This window comes from Mesocricetus auratus, unplaced genomic scaffold (genome assembly GCF_017639785.1).
Source record: "Mesocricetus auratus isolate SY011 unplaced genomic scaffold, BCM_Maur_2.0 Super-Scaffold_100013, whole genome shotgun sequence".
In the NCBI taxonomy this organism is placed as follows: domain Eukaryota; kingdom Metazoa; phylum Chordata; class Mammalia; order Rodentia; family Cricetidae; genus Mesocricetus; species Mesocricetus auratus.
Window position 1 is genome coordinate 2,323,367 of NW_024429196.1, and position 18,733 is coordinate 2,342,099.

General features: G+C 40.2%; 1 protein-coding gene across 10 annotated transcripts in view; it reads left to right on the top strand.

The window, feature by feature from the left end:
* Window positions 1-18,733, top strand: part of Ccdc7 (coiled-coil domain containing 7) — a 193,760-nt gene that overhangs the window by 79,863 nt on the left and 95,164 nt on the right. For all 10 annotated transcript variants that reach the window (XM_040755273.1, XM_040755264.1, XM_040755269.1 and 7 more), the window contains 4 exons: window positions 2,671-2,769; window positions 5,166-5,276; window positions 9,310-9,417; window positions 9,763-9,891. In XM_040755273.1, coding sequence (XP_040611207.1) covers window positions 2,671-2,769; window positions 5,166-5,276; window positions 9,310-9,417; window positions 9,763-9,891 — 447 coding nt within the window. The remainder of the gene's footprint in view (window positions 1-2,670; window positions 2,770-5,165; window positions 5,277-9,309; window positions 9,418-9,762; window positions 9,892-18,733) is intronic.

The window sequence follows — 18,733 nt, forward strand, 5'->3', positions numbered from 1 at the left end:
TGATCACAAATTCCATGAAAACGGAAATGGCACAAAGTTGTTATCTGATCTTTATATGCATATGTGCGTGCACAATAGCAATAACCAATAAAGTTAGTTTACCTAGGTAACTAATGAAGGTGGCAGGAATAAAACTAGAAATCTGATTCTGAGTATAGATCTTGACTTTTTGTCTTCTGTCTCCATGACCTGGGAGAAGTGTATAGTGTCTCAGCAAAGGTTAGATGTATTTTTTTTCCCAGTACATAGACATCATGTAAAACCAAATGGTACCTAGTGAGGAAGTAAGGACTCTCAGATGCTCCTCCCCTCTTTGGGTAGTGTAGCTGCCAAGGCTCTGAGGAAAGTTGTATAGTGACAAGGCTACACTGTGCCACTCCCCTACTAAGGTAAGCAAAATTCCCGACCCTCTCCCTTTATTATGGAGGCAAGTAGTTCAGGTCCCAAAGTCTTTGGATGGTTAGGCAAGGTGATCCTCAGGACTTTCTCACAAAAGTGCAAGTCTTTGACACTCACTGTATCATAGGCATGCTTACAACTCGTAACTACCATTGGTGAAACCCAGTGTGCAAAGCCCTCATCACCTTAGGACCATAAGCCATAAACAAAAACTGACCCCCATGTCACCTCTTTCTTAGAGTCTCTGGGCTGGAGCTCTTGTTTGGTACATGGACATTTTGGTCATCATATCCGAAGTTAAAAGGGATTATGGTCCCAGTCAAAGTTGAAAATCTTGAAAATGTGATACATAGCCATCAAGAACGCCCTGTGGGGCTGCCAACACATTTTAAGGCTAGTGGTGTAGCTAACAGAGTGTTGAGTCAGAACCCTGTCTTGCCATTGAAGCGCCTTCCCTTCTGAGCGTATCCTACAATCACCACTGTCCAAACACTGTTTCTTCTAGAAAGGCTTTGTGCATCTACCACTACTTTTTCGTGGGGTGTTACATGCTGTTCATTTCTTCTGATCTAGAGGTATGGTTGTCATAGTTATACCACAGAGAACACTGTGGCACAAGACCCAGGAGTGGAGGGGTGTAGGTAAGTCAACCAGTGCAGGCCAGACCACAGGCAAAGATAGAGCTTTTGAATCTGTGTCCAGCAAGGTCTTGTAGGAGTTGGAAATCACATGGGGTTCACACACAAGAGCATGGGCAGTTGGTCAGGAGCTGCTCCCTCTAGGAGGTCTTTGTGCCTAGTGAGGGCCACCAGGTAGCAAGGACGGTGAAGTGCCAGGTGACTTGTCTGGAGCCTGTGCTCATGCCAGGTGAACTCAGAAGAGTTAGACCCTGATTCACAGGGCATTCTTAGTGCTCCAAGGGGACAGAGCAAGAGGGCATCCATGGCAGACACATGCAAATCACACACCATGGCTCAGGATGGCTGCTCTATGTTCAGAAACTTTGACAAAGATGGGTGTCAGTTTTTCAGTTGGTCTTTTAAGACAACAAACCAATCCCAAGGTAACAATTAACCATGTCTTGCTGCATTATTAAGCCCTGGTTAAATTCTCTTTTGTGCCCCCAAAAGAGCTCCTGACAAGGGACAGACACTTTAATGCAGAAAGCAGCAGAGGGCCATGGGTACGTGGTGGGTGTCTCAGCCCTCAGTGACCAAACCGAAGGCCCTTTTGGTTTTATAGCTTCAGAGGCCAGGATAGCTAAAACCCCAAGAAGCCCCAGCCCCCATAATCAGTTTGAAATTGCTCAGCACATGCCTCTGGAACAACAATATAGCCTAAAGCAATTTAGGTTTATTTCCTAACTGCCAAGCCCAGTACACAGTGCAGGCCTATGGCCAATATTATATCCTTGACTTACTGCTTTCATTTTTTCTTTAATATCTTAATTTCATTGTTTTCTATTTTCATTCCACCTCATATGCTTACTGATTGAGTTTTTTTATCCCAAATATATGAAACCTGAACTTTCCCCTGAAGTAAAAAATCCATAGACAAATATACTTAGAGGAGTTTCATTTCTTCCCCGGCCCTGGCCTCTCATTTTGTAGGTAACCACCACCATCCTCCTCCTCTTTGTCCTGGGCTAGTTTTGAAAAGATACCCATCTCAGTAGGCAGGTGGTGCAGGCCTAGATGCCTATCATGTAGGAAACCTGAGCAGGAAGACCATTCAAGGTGATCCTCGGCAACTCCGGGCCTGTCTCAAAGGAAAAGGGAAAAAGAAGGCTGGGATAGTAGCTTAGCTTTTCAGTGCTTGCCTCACAGACACAAGACTCCAGGTTTAACCCCAATACCGCAAACGTAAACAAATAACCATTGCTCCTTCTCCATTTCCTAGGTATTCCTCTTCCTAAATGCAAAGCTAGTGTGCAAGCTTTCTCTGTGTCAGAGTTTGTTTGTTTTCCTGGACATTGAGCATGTGCATTTTCATTTCTGTTTCTATTGATACATTTTAGCCTAAAGGGTAAATAACACAAGAAAGTTAGAGACCAACAGAGAGCAGATACCTGGAAATGTAAATTGGAGCTTCAACACACAACCACTAAATATAGTTATTGATTTTCTTGTTACATGTGATCCTGTGGTAATTCTCCTACTACTATCAAAATGAGGGAAAATTCTACTGCACACTTATTGTAACTTTGAAATCTGCAGAACTAAAAAATGTCTCTGTGTTCTAATAAGAGGTAAAATGCATTTCTTCCTGCAGTTTCTCATGAAATTCCAGACAAAAGTTCTGGACATCAAGACTCAGAGCTAAGATTCGAAATCGAGGCAAAGAAACTAAAATTTTTCAAACCGGAGAATGGTAAGTATAAAAGTTATAGTTAACTTCAAATTTAAAGCACTAATCTAATCAAATCCTTTTCTTTAGTTCATAAATATACACATGAGCATATAATTTATAGAAATGTTGTATCGTGACCTAAAGTGTGAATCATTAAAATGATTAGAAAACCAAATTTTCTGGAATTGTTGGACATTTCTGGTCTTAAGATCCCTTCCTGGCAGACTTAATGGCTCAGTGTTCACCAAGACTTAACAACTGTTTAGCAGTTGCTCCTTGGTGTTTATTTTCTGCAATAGTGGATGTTGTTCCATGATCCTTTCCATAGATTCCAACTGTCAATCAAAGAGTCTGCTGAGACAGGAAGGAAAACTCCATTAGAGCCTCAAGAGAAGGGCTGTCTATTGGAGAGTTGCCTATTGAAGGGTTGCTGACTAGTTTTATGCCAATTTAACATAAGCTAGAGTTATCTGAAAGGAAGAAACCTCAACTGAGAGCATGTGTCTTTAAGGTCAGGCTGTAAGGAATTTTCTTAGTTAATTATTGATGGGGGAGGACCAAGTCCATTATGAGTGGTATCATTCCTAGGCTGGTGGTCCTGGGTTATAAAAGAAAGTGGACAGAGCAAGCCATAGGGAGCAAACCAGTAAGTAGCATCCCTCAATGACCTCTGCATCAGTTACTGACTCTAGGTTCCTGCCCTGTTTGAGTTCCTGTCCTGACTACAGTGTGGAAGTATACACCACATAAACCCTTTCCTCCCCAACTTGCTTTTGATCATGGTGTTTCATCATAGTAATAGTAACCCTAAGACAGAAGGCCTCCAGGGCTTCCTGTCTGTTAGCCAGATGGGTGAGCCCTCACGTAGCTGATGGAAGCTGTGAAAGTGCTCCAAAAACCAAATAGTCCCAGTGGCTGTCATTTGCTAGGATGGCAAGCTCATAACACTTGGCAGCTGTCTTCTTTGCTGTGAAATTACCTACTTATTCCTAAGTTTTCCCCCAAATTCCACATGGGTGCTATGTCTAGATCTCTGACCTGCACTAATGCTCCAGCTGTGTTTTAATAAGACTCTAGTCTTCTCTGGCATTGCCGTTGTCTGGTCCCAGAGAAGGACGTGGTCAGGACCATGATAGTCTGCTGTTTCTCAAGAGTGCTGCTTTTCCTGGGCCATCCCCTATGGAAAGATGTAACTCTTTCCACATAAAACAAACTGACCCTGATCGTCTGTGTGGACAGGAATGCTGACAAAGGTGCTTGCAAGGACATTCACTTGACACCCTCTGCCCTCAGCTTGAGTGGTAGCCACTGTTGATGGCACAGTGTCAGGCAATGCCATGGCCAGCAGCAACACTGCGAGGTCAAGTCACCAACAAGCAATTGTTACCAAGCTCCCACGATCAGCTGGGGAACACAGCTTCTTAAACCAGCAATGAGAGCAGGCATTTCTTATATCCTGGAGACAGGTGATAGTGTTTCTGAGCTGTGTAAGTGTCCAGCAAGCTTGCTGACATGATTCTAACTACATCAGTTCCCAGGGACCTGGGTGAAAGCAGTTAGGACCCTTCAGCCACTCCATATCTGACAATACTGGCTGCTTTGACAGTGGACAGTGGAGGGCTTGCAGACACCCACTCAGCAAAACCTTCATTCACATGTCGATGGCTCAGTCACCTGCAAGTCACCATCCAAAAGACATGAGTGAAAGTCATGTCTTTTTACCTCAAACTTCAGCTCTGATCCAGGGTCACCATTCCCCCACAGCAGGTCAGAAGAACACTGGCCATCTTGTAGTCTTATTTTTATTTGCTGTTTATCAGGCTTACGCCAAGAGCTTGGGTAAAATTTGACAGGGCTCATGGATTTGTTTCAGCATTCACCGGGAGAAGAAAGTACACTTACATTAGTCACAGGCACATCCACTAGGAAGACTCTAGGGGGCGTCTTTGAGCACAGAGAGGGCATGGCTCAGAAGCACGCAGTCATCCACACCATTTTTTCTATCATGTATCCTGTGTATATTAATAGCCATGTATACTTTTCATTAGATATCTGCTAAACATCCGTCACTCGGTTTCTTGTGCCGGAAAACAGGGGTGGTCTTAAATATTTTCAGTGACTAAAAATGCCTGATAAATGTGTGCTTTCATCAGTTGGTCTATGACCAAAGTACAAGGAACCTGAGAAAATCATAGGCTAATATAAAACATCAGATGCCTAGAAATACAAAACAATGAAACTATAATAAACATTACTGCTGTTACAGCAATTTTCAGTATATCTTAGCTAGCTAGCATCACAATCTTTCTAAATTTATAAAATGAAAACATATTGCTGTGCTTGTATCAATTTGGAATCTGAATGCTTTGGAAATAAGTTTTTTCCTAATAAGTGATGAAATTTCTCTCTTAATATAGTTCATAGTGAAGTATCAGATAGAAGTATTAAACTGGAAGACCAAAATGTACAGTCAAGCTCCCAGGTCCAGTTAAAGAAGCAAAAATCATTGGGAGCAGAAATATTTACTAGTAAGTATAATGACTATAACCATCATATTATTTTAAATTAAACTCACTAGAACTTTTGATTCATAAATGTATACGTGAGTGCATATCTTATTTAAAAAATCTGTCTTTTAAACAGATTTGATCACTGTCAGCCTAACTCAAAATCAAAAGCATAGTCAATGTCTTGACTACAGTTTCTTATAGCAAGACTATGGTTTCACAAGTACCAAGAATAGTAACGGGCAAATTACTATTTCATGAACAGTGAGTGTTTTCAGTGGACTCCAGCACTAGTGGCTTGTCCCAAGGCAAATTTTCTACCCCAGGCTCCAGCCAGCAGACCAAGAGGTCACATGTCACTGAAAAGGCAAACACAAGTCACAGGGTTCCAGCAAGAGCCCATGGTAGCAAGTTGTTTGTGGCCTACTCAGAGTTAAGGTGTCTGTATGGTAGGTAGGGAGATGGGTATGGTCTGAGCTCTCTGGATGGAAATGTGGGTGCAGCAATAGATGTGCAGGTCCAGCAATTGCTCTGGGTGATTTTTTTCTTGAGAGGTAGGGAGGGCCAACTACATACAGTCATTGTTTCTAAAGTGAGGTGCCAGGATGCTTATATATCACACTCAGGACTTTCACACACCAGGAATTTCTTGTAACTTTCAGAAAACAATAGCCCCAGTCACATGCCACATGTGGAAGACAACATGTGATTCTTTTGGGTCTGTGCCCTTATCTAATCCTAGCTTGATGGTTCTATCAATACAGTAGTAGGAAGCCAGTGTTCCCCAGACATAGATTTTTTTCCAGACTATAATCTGTGCAGTAGTTACAACTTCAGGGTCCCCCATGGAAAGGTTCAAGTAATGTGTTGAGTGCCCACTTCGCAGAGCTAGCCAATCCTGACCACCTGTATTAGAAAAGCTACATGTATGACTCGGTGCCTGTTGATGAATGCCAAACTTCACCCTGTACTTATCACTGTCACAGTTTCAAGTAACCCTCGTCCCAATAGTGACACTGAGGCTTTATGGGCTCTCATCAATCAGAGCCAGGGACCCAACATCTTGAACTTGTGCTGGATGTACCTGCTCAGGGAGATAAACAGCTTGTGGATTTTATTTTTTCAGCAATGATGAAAAATCATGCCTGCTTTCTTCTTTGGACAGTGAAGCTATTTCTCAAAATGTGACAGCAGCCTGAGTACTGATGTGAGAGACCCTTTTCTCTGGGTAGTTCTACCAGAGTGTGTATGCAATAGTAAAGGTTGTGACAGCGGGAATTCTAGTGGCCTGAAGGGGATTTGCCAATAGTGAAGAATGTGAAGTCTCACTTCTGTTTGCCTCAGAGGAAACTTAGAAAGAATTACCTGATGTTCTCTCATTCTTATGGTGAGAACTGTACAGTCACAGCAAATAGTTTATGGCTAAGCCCTGGTCATGCTCAATTATGAAAAGTGTAATGTCTGGATAAAAGTTGGAATCTGTACTAAGGAACCCCTTGTACTAACTATTCCTCATCGGGGAAGTAAATTTCACAAGTCTTGGGATCTACTGAGAAGACTGGAGGAATTGCACTTCTAATCCATCAAATATGGATATGGGCACCTTCTGGCACACACACACACACACACACACACACACACAGCTTATTGTCTGACCTTGGTGTTTAATGCAGAGGCCATCCATCTACTACATTCATACAAAGTTGTTTAGTAGCACCAAGATCTTTTTCCTAAGGCCATTCACACAGAAAACCCAAAACCAATAAAGCATTCAGTAGTGCAGGGCCTGCAGTGTCCAGCAGATGATCAATGCTGTGTTTAGATCTCTTCACTCGTCCATGTTTGCCATCTGACCAACCACTTTTCCATGCCCCCAAATTGACCAACTAAAGATTTGATTTGTCATAGACTGATTGACATGACCCCAGAATAAGTTTGGTTGAGACTGATAATGGACGTAAGCAACTAAATAACAACAACAACAACAACAAAATCTTGTCTGGTCAACAGTCTTGCCTTCTGCTGTTTTCTGCTCCTTCCTTGTGTAGTGAAGGGACCACCCAAGCTTCTGTTATTATTCTGTCCCAACACAGAGGCTCAGATACTGAGCCGTTGCTAGGGGAAGGTAACTGAGAATCTCTGCATACCACTGGCAATTATAGGACACATTGTTGTGGGGGAGGGGTGCCCCATTAAGCCCATGGTGTCTCACTGTAATAACTAGGAAGTAAGCATGTTCCCAAGACATTTCAGCATCTCTCCCCAAATGTGGGTGCAGCATGACCAACTATCTCAAGCATCTGCTTCCTTGACTTACCTACCAAAATGAACTATACCCTTGAGCTGGGAGCCAGAATAAGCCTTTATCCCTGAATCTGCCTTTACCAGAGTATGTCATCACATCAACAGGAAAAGGAACCAGGACACCAGCCTATCCCCTGGTGTCCAGGCTACACTCACTCCCTAGTTACTTATGTGGGGTTTTGCTTCACTTCTGCAGTTTGTTTGCAGTTTAGTCCTTACTCCTCCTCATCGATTTAGTTTTATTTTTTGAATGAAGTGTGCTGTCACCCAGGTGCCCTAAGAGGACTGTCCTTCCTTCCACAGTCCTTACAATCCCATTGTTCTTTCAGGTAGCCAACTACAGTGTTCTCTGCTTGTCTTTTGGTCCAAAGATTATCACACTAGATACCATATTTATAGGGGTTTTCTCCCTTTTATTGATTCTTCTCTCATACAATAAACCCTGACCACAGCCTCCTCTCTCTCTGTTCCTCCTAGTCCCCCCTCAACTACTTCCCCTCACTCCCAGATGCACTGTTCTTCCACCTCCCCTAAGAAAAGAGCTGTCCTCCCAGGAATATCAATCAAACAAGGCATAACAAGAAGCAATAAGACCAGGCACAAACCCTTATATAGAAGTTGGACAAGGCAACCCAGTAGGAGAAAAAGCATCCCAGGAGCAGGCCATATATATATATATATATATATATATATATATATATATATATATACATATATATATATGCATACATGCACAGGACCTAGCAAAACATGTAGGCTCCGTGACTTCCCTTCAGTCTCTTCAAACCCTATGAGCCCTGCTTACTTGATTTTGTGGACCTTGTTCTCATGGTAGCCTTACTCCTCTGGCTCCTATAATCCTTTTTCCCCATCTTCTGCAGGGTTCCCCAAGATCTGCCTAATATTTGGCTGTGGATCTCTGCAACTGCATCTGCCTCTCTGATGACTAGGCACCCATCTATAAGTATAGCAAAATATTAAGATTCACTTCATTGACATTTTTCGCCAGTCCTGTTTGGTTCTACCATAGGTCTCTGGGCCATCCAGCTTCTGGTTCCTGCTATCCAGGCAGTGTTGGGCAACGGCTTCTTCTTGTGGCTAGGGCCTCATATTAGATCAGAATTGGTTGGCCACTCATAAGCTCTGAACCAGAATTTTAACTTTGGTTTCTTTTGTTGCTGGTTTTTGTTTTGTTTTGTTTTGTTTTTTTTACTTAACATTCTTTTAAAGAGTCTTCCCGAGTCCATCATAGAATGTTTTTCGCCGTTCTTTTGTAGCTACACTCAGCATCCTGTGCCGCCTCGGACGCAGCGGTTTCTATACAGCGCCAGTTACTAACACGTGTGTTAGTTTACTTAGTCGCTCACCTGTGCTTGATTTATATGATTTTGGAAATTTTACAGTTGCAAATAATACTGTAGTGGTAATTAGCCTCATGGACATTCATTTTCTTTGGTTTGTCTAGGAATAATTAACAACCTAAGGCATGAGCAGTCAGTGAAATTAGGAATCAGAATATAACACAGTCGGTACCACAGAATATTTATGAAGTAGTCTGGCAATTTCTACAATATCCATTGATAAAACTCCCCCTCATACTCATGCCAGATATACCATGATAACTTAGGACTTTGTGGAAATAAGAGGAATTACTCTTGTATGCTTGTCATCTTATTAGAAATTTGAGCCCTGATATTTCATAGATTTTTTTCCTTTATATTGAAGAGACTAAGTGCATCTCTTTATGTAGTTCATTTTGCAGTACCAGATGAAAGCCATGTACATTTACATCAAGAGTCCTTGTCAGAAGCCCAAGCACAAGTAGAGAGAGCAACAACATCTGAAGATGTGAGATTCAGTGAGTAGAATAAGCATAAGTAAATAGCTTGACATCAAAACCAACAGGAGACCACTTCTCTGTGCCCCAGATTCTATGTGAGCATGTTTCATGGACAGTTCATGCTCTGACCTGAGTGTAGATTCTATAGAACAAGAGACAGTAGTCAAAATGAATAAAACAGGCAAAATGGGGAGAGAACAACCAACAGTTATCAGTGGTTTCTGGGAGCTGTTTTCCCGGCAGGAGCTGCTAAGAAAGACTGTCACATACTCATGGGTCCTGTGCTCAGCTTTCCCCATCTCCCAGTGGGTGAGAAGTCTGAGTGTTCAGAAATTCTCTGACATATATTTTCTTTCTCCTTAGCGGTTCCTTTAGAATACCAGAAAAAAGATGCACCCATGGACAATCTACTCCTTGAGAAGAAACTTCTTATAACCAGAAACCAGCCTCAAAACAGGAAATATGTCCCTTCTCGGGATGATATTGCAGAGAGTATGTACACTTCTTTTACATTATTTTCTATTAAACTTGAAAGACCTGCCTTTGGGTTTGTGAATAGGCCTGCAGCCATATGTTTCTTTGGACTATTACATGCACCCACTTCTGAATCTTCTGATAATTAGATGTCTCTTGTAATTAACTGCTGGTTTGCCTGTGCTCAGTGCCCATTTTCTAGATGTCTGTTTCTTACTGTAGTATGGAGTTCTTCTCTGAGTTTGTGATGCTGTAGTCTTTATGTATAAACAGATTTCAAAATTTAATATCTTCAAGATCAGAGCATATTGTTCTACTAAAGGAAGATTGATCATTTTGATAGTTTTCTTCATTTCCCTTAATATCTGACTCATATGCTGTAATGTGACTCAGTACACTTTCTTCTGGTTAGTTTCTGAACAACTTTCTCATCTCTATGGCTTTAATTTTCTTCTGTTTCATGATTCCAATGTTCCTCTTAGACGAAACTTGGTGCTGTGTGTGTTTTTGTATGTATTCTGATACTGATGTTTTAATAAGCTTTTAAGGACATATGTAGTCAAATTCCTTTTCAGTTTTTTATATTTGCTTTTTATGTGTTATGAGTGTTTTGCTTGCATGTGTTCACTCTCCATGTGCATGCCTGGTGCCTGTGGAAGTCAGAAGGCATGAAATTCAATGGCACTGGAGTTACCGATCTACCATGTAGATGCTGAAAACTAAATATGTGTCTAGAAGAGCAATGAGTGCTCCTAACCACTGAGAATCATCTCTTCAGCCCAAAATATAGATATTCTACACTGTAACTACTCCCCCTTTCTTAGACTTTCCTACCTGTTGTGTTGGTCTCACTCTCTCTGCTGTACTCCGTGGTTATTTCTGATGTCATTCTGGATGCAGAAAATTTGAACTTCAAAGTTCTGTAAGCACTTTGGATTCAGTAAGAAAAGTAAACAGTAATTTAAAATATATGAGTATAATAATGTTTATAACAATAATTTAAATAAACTATGATATTTGTGAACTAAAGATATTTAAATAAAAAAAGTAGCAAAGGGGGGCTGGGCATTGGTGGCACATGCCTTTAATCCCAGCACTTGGGAGGCAGAGGTAGGAGGATCTCTGTGAGTTCGAGACCAGCTTGGTCTACAAGAGCTAGCTATTTCCAGGACAGCCTCCAAAGCCACAGAGAAACCCTGTCGGGGAAAAAAAGTAGCAAAGGTGTTTTTTACATTGAGTAGTTAACTAACCATTCACAGTATATTTATATTTCTACTTGAAAATCACTTGCTTGCACCATTCAAAAATGAGAAAAGATTTCAGACCAGCCCTCGCCCCATGTGAGGTCAGAAACCCTATGTTCATTCTCCAGCACAAACCTAGGACGCCACCTTAACATGCTATACCTTGGACTGGCCCCATGTGGTGTCAGAGAATCATGCCTAGAACCCCATTCTATGTTTTTTTTTTTGGTTTTACAAGTCAGGGTTTCTCTGTATTGTTTTGGAGGCTGTCAGTCCAGTCTGGCCTCAAACTCACAGAGATCCGCCTGCCTCTGCCTCCCAAGTGCTGGGATTAAAGGCGTGCTCCACCACCGCCTGGCCTAGAACCCCATTCTAAGTTCAGGATCATGTCCTGTAGCCAACCACATCAGGCTTGGTCCCTTATGAAGTCAGAAACCTGTTCATAGAGTTCAACTCTTCCCTCCATAATCATACTGTAAACTGTCCATGTAAGGCCAGAGACACATAGCCAGAGCCCTAGCCTGATCTCAGTTTCCCTTGCTACTATGCTGCACCTTAGAACAGAAAAATGTGAGGTCCATGCCACAGAACCATAAGCAGAACAAGATTCAGAGCAGCAGCTAGAGCAACTTTCAGACACTGGTACAGAACAATTTGCCCAAAGGAAGAACAGAAGGAGAGGAGCTCCTATCAGAGAAGAACTGCTATCAGAGAGGAATTCTGAGTAGTAGACAACCTTCTGGATGCTTGGAAAGGAATGCAAAGGACAGTAGAGATGACCCAGCAATCAAACAATCTACTCATAGACAGCACCTTTCATTACAGTTGGTATCTATTCTTAGGGGAAGATGTGGTAGAACTCAGTAGCCTGAATCCCAGTCTAGCAGAGGAAAATAACACCTAACTCATACTATAACCTAACCCCTAAAGAATATTACAAACACTCTCACTAAAAGAATAGAGGTAACCTAAATTCTAAGGAAACACAAGCAAACAATATGCTCAAAGATATGAATGAGGACATGACAAAGCAGCTAAATGAAATAAAGAAGTCTATATAAGATAAAAATTGGATTTAGAAACACTGAAAAAAACACTTTGAAATGCTGGAGATGAAAATTTCAATAAATTAAATAAAAAGCTCAAGGGAAAGCTCCACTAAAGTAATGGAACATGTAATGGACGGAAGACAGAAAAATCTCAGGAGTTGAAGACAAGATGGAAGAATAGAAACATTTAGTTAAGAATACTATTTTTTTATTTATGAAGGAAATGTGTGATATTTGGGAGACCATGAACTAACCAAGTCTACAAATGATGCACATAAAAGTTGGTGGGAAAACTACATACCAAAAGCAAAGAAAATACTTTCAATATAATTATAGAAGAAATTTCCCCAAATCTAGGAAACGAGAAGCCTATGGAATACCAAATAGGCAGGACCAGAAAAGAAACTCCAGTGTCATGAAAGCTCTTCATGAGAAACACCAAGCCACATGTAAAGGCAAGCCCATTAAAATAGCTGCCAGACTTTCATTTGAAACCTTTAAGGCAAAAAGGGCTTGGAATGATATACTTTGAAGTTCTGAAGGATCACAGCTGTAAATCCAGCAAAAGTATCTGTCATGATTGAGGGAGAAATAAAAGCTTCCAAGACAACATAAGCTACAGGAAGTTAAGAACACCAACCCAGACCTGCAGAGTATTTTAGAAGGAATCCTTTGAACTAAGGACAGTAACTAAAGGCATCCAAGAGCCTACTGGGGAAAATTAAAACCTGCCAAACAGTAGTTATGCAACCAAGGATTAAGAAAGGACCAAACACTACAGAACCAACAAAATGATTAAAGAGTTCACCGAACAAGAAGACATTATAATTCTATACATATACATACCAAATGGAGGTATACCAAAGTTCATAAAACACATGATGAGCTATAAAGACATGGATTTCCCCCCAAGTAAATACCCTGCTCTCACCAAGGGGTAGCTCATCTGTTGTGGAATTTCAATCTATTTATAGCCAATGACTTTTGGGGCAGCAAGCCCTAGGACATGGTATGGTCTGCCTACATGACAGCTTAAAAGCTGAGTGAGAGGGTTGCTCTCTCTTGCTGTGGTGCTCTCTTGGTTGACCAGAGTGGGCAGGCAGCAGAGAGGTGACTTGAGATTGGTGCTCTTCACCCCTGGGCAGAATGACTGATGAAGGCAACTCAATCAGTGGCGGTGTCTAATTGGTTCTGTATCAGTGTTTGTCCCTATCCTATACCTAAATAAATTCTTGAGACCCTTTAAGAGACTGTCGTCGCCTCTCATAACACTCAGCACAGAATATCTGCACTCACTGACACCATAGATCAAATGCACTTAACAGACGTATATAACATTCCATCCAACCTCTGCAGAGTACACATTCTTCTCAGCAGCCTGTGGCCCTTTCTCTAAAACAGGTCACACATTGAGATACAGAGCAAACATTAGCAAATTTAGGAAAACAAAAAGAAATTCCTGTATTTTATGTAATCACAATGGAATAAAACTGTAAATCAACTGCAAGTGTAGATGCATTTTGTTGTTGTTTCTGTAGCACTTATTTCTGCCCTGATTTTTTGTTATTTCTCCCCACTGATTGGTTTGTTGTTGTTGTTCTTCTTCCATAGGCCTAAGATGTATCATAATGTTATTTATTTAAGATCACTCTGATTTCTTATATTATTAATTTTATCATGATACATACACACATGTATATATGTGTGTGGGTATTTTGCCTGCATAATCGTATGTGCACCATGTTCATGTAGTACCTGAGGAGGCCAGATGAGGGCCTTGGAACAGGAGTTACAGATGGTTGTGATCTACTCTGTGGGTGGTAGGACACAAACGTGGATCCTCTGTTAGTAGCCAGTGCTCTTCACAACTAAGCTATCTTTCCACCACCACCCCTGATTATTTTTAATGTAGACACTTAGAGCTATAAACTTACCTCTTAAGACTGCACTCATTGTTTCTCATGTGTTTTGTTATTTTGTATTTGCATTTTCATCCCACTTAGGAAAAAAATTACTCCCTTCTTGATTTCTTGGAAAAAAATTACTCCCTTCTTGATTTCTTCAATTACTCATTCATCATTCAATCATCAGTCATTTACTTCCCATGAGTTGGTTTAGTTTCTGCAGTTTTCTCTTGGTATTGGTTGCTAGCTTTATCCCATTGTGTTCCAACAGAATACAGGACATTACTTCAGTTTTCCTGTATTGGTTATATTTGCTTTGTGTCTTAATATGTGACCTAGTTTAGATGATGTTCCTTGGAATGTTAAGAAGAAAACATACTGTGTTCAAGTGAAATGTTTTGTAGCCATCTACTAGGTCCTTAAGATCTATGATATCATTTAATTCCATCCAGAATTTCTTGGTTCATTTTATTTTTTGTCCACTTGGTCTAATGGTGAGTGTGGTATATAGAAGTTACCTACTATTACTACATTGAGGTTTGTCAGTGACTTTTATTCTAGTAGTGTTTATTTCAGGAATTTTGACAAAAGCCTGTGTTTGAGAAATGTATATATATATATGTATATAATTTCATATTGCTGGGTTGTTCTCTTGATCCCTAAGAAGTGACCCTCTTGTCTTGTCTGCCTTGATTTTGCTTGAAACCAATTTATATCAGATACTAAATAAGAACACCTGATTGTTTCCTGGTTCAATTTGCTTGAAACACCTTTTTTTCCATCCTTTCATCCTAATTTAGTGAATAATATTTATCTTTGGTGGTGAGCTATGCTTCTTGGAAGTAACAAAAAAATCTCAACATTTTGTTGGTTTTGTTACTGTTTAATGATTTCTTGGTCCCTTTTTGCTTGAAGAGTATCTTGGTGTTGTTTATATTTTCCTGCTATAGCCTCTTAGATGTGCTTGTCTTTGTCTTCAATCTGATGTATTCCATCCAGTATCTTCTGTAGGGTGACTTCATGGTAACATTCTGCTTTTATCATGGAAATTTTTTCTTTTACTTCAGTTATGATAGTTTTGTTGGATATATTAGTCTAGGTTGTCAGTTGTATTCTTTCCACATTTAAATTACATCATTTCAGGCCCTTTTCATGTGATCATTAGTTATTCTGATAGGTATCCTTTTGTATATGACCTTGCCCTTCACTTTTGCAGATTTCAATATACTTTAATTATTCTGTATATTCATATATAACATGAGAAATGTCTTTACTGGTCCTGCTTGTTTGGTGAACTGTGTGCCTCTCATATTGTATGTATAGAAGGGCTTCTCTTTCCCTAGATTTTGGAGATTTTCTTCTATGACTTCATTAAAAATATTTTGTATGTCTGTTGTATGGAATTATTTTACCTCTTTTTTGCACATAATTATCAATTTTGCCTTTTCATGGTATTCCACAGTTCTGTGGTCCATTCCTACATATGTTATTATCTTAACTGAATAACCAGTTCCTCTATTTTTGCCTTCCAACGATGATACATTCTGTTATGTTTTCATTTCCATTATCATTTTAGTTTGGGTTTTATTCAGTATTTGTCTTTATTGAATTTTGTTTCTGTGTCATGAGTTGATTATTTTATTCAGCTATTTGTATTCTCTTAGAAAATATTCATGTCCTCATTGGATTGTTTAAACATATGTTTAACCATTCTCTGAGCCTTTCATGTGGATGTTACATAAGTGATTTTCATCAGGGACCATTGCAATAGGATTGATAATTCTGGAGGAAGTATGTTGTCTTGGTTTTTCTATGTTACTTGTGTTTTTGTAGTAGGATCTGCCCATTTATATCATTGGTTAAGATTTGTGTTGTTACTTTTATTCTTTTAATTCATGACATCTCTTTTTCAGTTGAGGGACATTCAAGAGACAGTAGGGTCTAGTACTGTTGTGTTGATATGTTAAACTGGTAACTGGTACAGTGTCTGCAGCAATAGTTGCTACCTAGTGTTTTACTCACTCTGAACAGAGTAGCAGTTGACTACAAAACAAGCACTTAAGTACCAATCTTTGTTTGGGCAATAAGGGACCCAGATAATATTTTTTATAGTAGATATGTTCATTGTTGTGGGTAAGAGTAGAAAGGAAAAGAAAGTAAAAAGAAGTGAGCAATCACAATGGGTTAGTATTAAGTTACTAAATGGGCTTTAGAGAAGGGAACATACAAGGAGTGGGAATAATGAAAGCAAAGGAAAATGAGAGGTGTGGAAGTTCTGCTTAAAGGTAGAAAAGAAGATACAGTAAAGACGTGTACTCTGATCTCAGAAACCCGGTCAGCCTTGGGCTATGAGAGAAGTCACGGTAAAAGGAAAGGATATGTGGCAAAGATAAATGTTGTTGCTGTTGTTTTTATTAGCGTTAACTGAAGAACACTGCTCTTAGTTTTACGGACATTTTTCATCAGGCATATCTTTTGTACATCTCCAAAGACCATATAGTTGTAGTATTTTCTTTCATTTTACTTCCACTGATTTTATTTATGCTCTGCTAGTAAGAAGTAAATATTAAATTCTCCCCCCTGTGCTTACAGATCATTCTGTGCCTCCTGGTGGGTGTAGCAGATTTGTTTGCATATCTGGAAACTACATAATCCACATGTCTTAACTAGGTATATGTAATCTACAAGGTTGTTCTCTGTGATGAGATGCTAGACTATACTGCAGTAGGACTGCTGTGAGCATTCAATTTGATGCTGACATAGCTATTTATGCTTTTGCCCCCATTAGTGTTTAGGGTGTCTTGGGCTTCAGCCTTGGAACAGGGTCTATGTTAACAACTCAATATAGACTTAATTTGCAACTCTGCAGTGATGTATATGTTGAGCATCTGACTGTTGTCTTGTTTTCCACAGGTCTTACTGAAGCTTGTCTTCAACTCTTCAGCCCATGTTCCCATGTTGTAATGGGCCCTGTGTCCAAGTACCTTCTCCCTGCCTATGGCTTGTGTTTTCATTCTTTAACACTGTCTTTCACAGAACAGAAGCCTTTTATCTTAAGACAATGTAACATGAATTTTTCCCCCGTGGTTGTGGTTCCTGTATTTCTCCTGTGTTAATTTCATGGAGCATATAGGTCTGCATTTTATATTTGTGTTTGTGATCCATTTTGAGTTAGTTTATATATATATATATATATATGTATATATATATATATATATCAGGTATATATAAATGGTATCAGGTCTGTGTCTGGATGCATCTTTTTGCAGATGGGTAGTTATCTGTCACTATTGTCCAAAAGATTCCTTTGCTTCTTTGTCGGGTCATTGACCATGGTTGTGGGTTTGCTAGTTTCACTGTAGTCAAGTTGAGTCATCCGTCTTCCACTGGGCATGCTGGTTTCTATCACTGAAACTAGGTATCTGAGATTAGCAACTTAGGAAGAAAAAAGGGTTGTTTAGAGGTGTAATCTGTGATGTATAGGCTCTGTAGCTTGGGGTGTGGTAAAGCAGCATGCCCTCAGTTCCCAGTGAATAACTCAGACTCCAGGTCTTTACTTTAATATCTGTGCCCGGGAAGGGATCCATGTGGTTCTTGACAGGATGTGGAGGCTGTTGTCTGAATAGCTCCTATGATCTGTTGGCAAACAAATTTTAACTCCCACTTTCTGGGTTTTTGAAATGGCTGCTCTTAATAGTCATCATGCTACAGTATCTGAATACCTCCTTAAAGAGGTAACTTGTCCTCTCCATACAACCCAGGAGAGAAGAGAGAGCACACTGGGCACAATTGTGTAGCTGTGGATCCTAGTATCCTGTGTACAACATGATCGTTCCAAGCTTTTACCATTCAGAGAGTCAGCCACAAGTCAATGGGACTGTGTATTTATGAAGAAGCCTTTTCCTTCAGAACAGTCTTAGCACCAGAAAGAAGCTTCTGTCCTGTAGAAGAGTACATCAATTGTTTGTCCAGTGCTAAACAGTCAGTCCTGAAAACGTACATACAACTAACATTATATGGACTTCATAGGTTAGCTTTACAAATTACATATCTGTATGTATATACAAATACATATATGCCTACAGTAACAATTAATGAAAAAAAGAAGCCATGAATTTAAAGGAAAGCAGGGAGGTTTTGTATGGAGGAAAGGGATGAGAGAAACTTTATAATTAAGTTGCCATCTCAAAAATAAACACCAACATATAAAGAAAATCAGGGTGTGGAGGAGGCTGTTGGCACAGTGAGGCCAGAGGAGGAGCATTCCCCCAGATCTTGGCTACTCTGGTCTGTTGGGGTCACACATTTGGCCACAGTCATGAGGGCTGCTTGAAGATGAGGTCATAATTATTCTTTTTGTCATCCAGCTGGACTCTAACCTCCACATCTCCCAGTTCTAGGACACTACAACACTATTTTTGCTTCAATGTGGCAAGCTGTGTCACTCATTTTTCTTGTTGGCTCCACTAAGTCTTCCAGCTTGGTCTGTAAGATCTCTTTCTCTGAATCTTCCCATTCTGGAATACCACCAAGGATGCTGAAGTTTGTACATGGTAACCCTGGGATACTTCGTAAAACACTCTGTAAACTGACTGGATAATGGGTCTCCTGTACCACACCATTGTAACCTCATATGACGTTTTAACCAATTCCAACATGGCAT